The sequence below is a fragment of the Psammomys obesus genome, unplaced genomic scaffold, assembly GCF_907164565.1.
Source record: "Psammomys obesus unplaced genomic scaffold, mPsaObe1.curated_primary_1811, whole genome shotgun sequence".
NCBI classification, from domain to species: Eukaryota; Metazoa; Chordata; class Mammalia; order Rodentia; family Muridae; genus Psammomys; species Psammomys obesus.
Genome location: NW_026592776.1, coordinates 2565406 through 2566629, shown reverse-complemented (window position 1 = coordinate 2566629; position 1224 = coordinate 2565406). Strand labels below are relative to the sequence as shown.

The window sequence follows — 1224 nt, the reverse complement described above, 5'->3', positions numbered from 1 at the left end:
CCCTGCTGCTGCCCCTGCTGCTGCCCCTGCTGCTGCCCTCAGCACCACCAACACCAAGCCAGGCTCCAGGGACAGTGGCGCTGGTAGTAGTAGCTTGGGCAGCCTCACATCTGTAGTCCCCACGAGCCACAAGAAGATCATAGCAACGAAAATTTTAGGGACAGTAAAGTGGTTCAACGTGCGGAATGGCTACGGGTTCATCAATAGAAATGACAACAGGGAAGATGTGTTTGTTCATCAGACTGCTATCACGAAGAACAACCCCAGGAAATACCTGCGCAGCGTAGGTGATGGAGAGACAGTGGAGTTTGACATCGTGGAGGGCAAAAAGGGTACGGAGGCGGCAAACGTTACAGGCCCCGGCGGAGCTCCGGTTCAGGGCAGTAAGTACGCGGTGGATCGCAATCGTTACAGATATCGCAGGGGCCCTCCACCCAGTCACCAACAAAACTACAGGGACAGTGGGGAAAAGAATGAAAGACCGGAAAAAGCTCCTGAAGGCCAGGCCCAACAGCGCCGGCCCTACGGCAGGCGAAGGTTCCCACCTTTTTATTTGCGGAGAACCTATGGGCATCGGGCACAATTTTCCAACTACTCTGTGCAAGGGGAAGTGATGGAGGGTGCTTACAGCCAGGCTTCAGGAGAACAAAGTAGAACAGTAAGACAAAATACCTATCCGGTGAACAGACCACGACTCCGCAGGGGCCCTCCTCAGCAAAGACAGACCAGAGAGGATGGCAATGTAGAGGGCTCAGAACATCCAGATGAGACCCAAGGTCATCAGCCACCTCGCTGTCGGTATCACCAAGTCAGTTATTCTTCCCAGCGCAGACGCCCAGACAACACTAAAGCCCAAGATGACAAGAAGACAAAAGCGGCAGATCCACCAGCTGAGAACGCGTCTGCTCCCGCGGCTGACCAGGATGGGGCTGAATAAATGCTGGCTTTACAGTTTCTAATATCCAGTTTGGTCATTCAACGAAAACAAATAAACACGAAATTCCAGCAATGAATGAACAAAGATTGGAAGTGAAGAACTAAAAACGCTTGCTTTTTGTCTGTTGACCAGATTCACTAACCATCTGCATTACCTCTGCATTAAGAAAGAAGAAAAAAGGCAAAAAGACCTGGTTTTTGTTTCATAGCTGGTTAACAGATTTTTAAGAAATTCATTTGTAATTTGCAATAAGTTCACAACTTGATTTTTTTTTCCAAAACAAAAAT

At 49.2% G+C, this 1224-nt stretch overlaps 1 protein-coding gene across 1 annotated transcript in view; it reads left to right on the top strand.

The window, feature by feature from the left end:
- The window catches only part of LOC129683157 (Y-box-binding protein 1-like), a 1224-nt gene extending 287 nt beyond the window's left edge, over positions 1-937 (top strand). Inside the window, exon 2 of the mRNA XM_055615776.1 lies at positions 27-937. Coding sequence (XP_055471751.1) covers positions 27-937 — 911 coding nt within the window. The remainder of the gene's footprint in view (positions 1-26) is intronic.
- The last annotated feature ends 287 nt before the right edge of the window (positions 938-1224 follow it).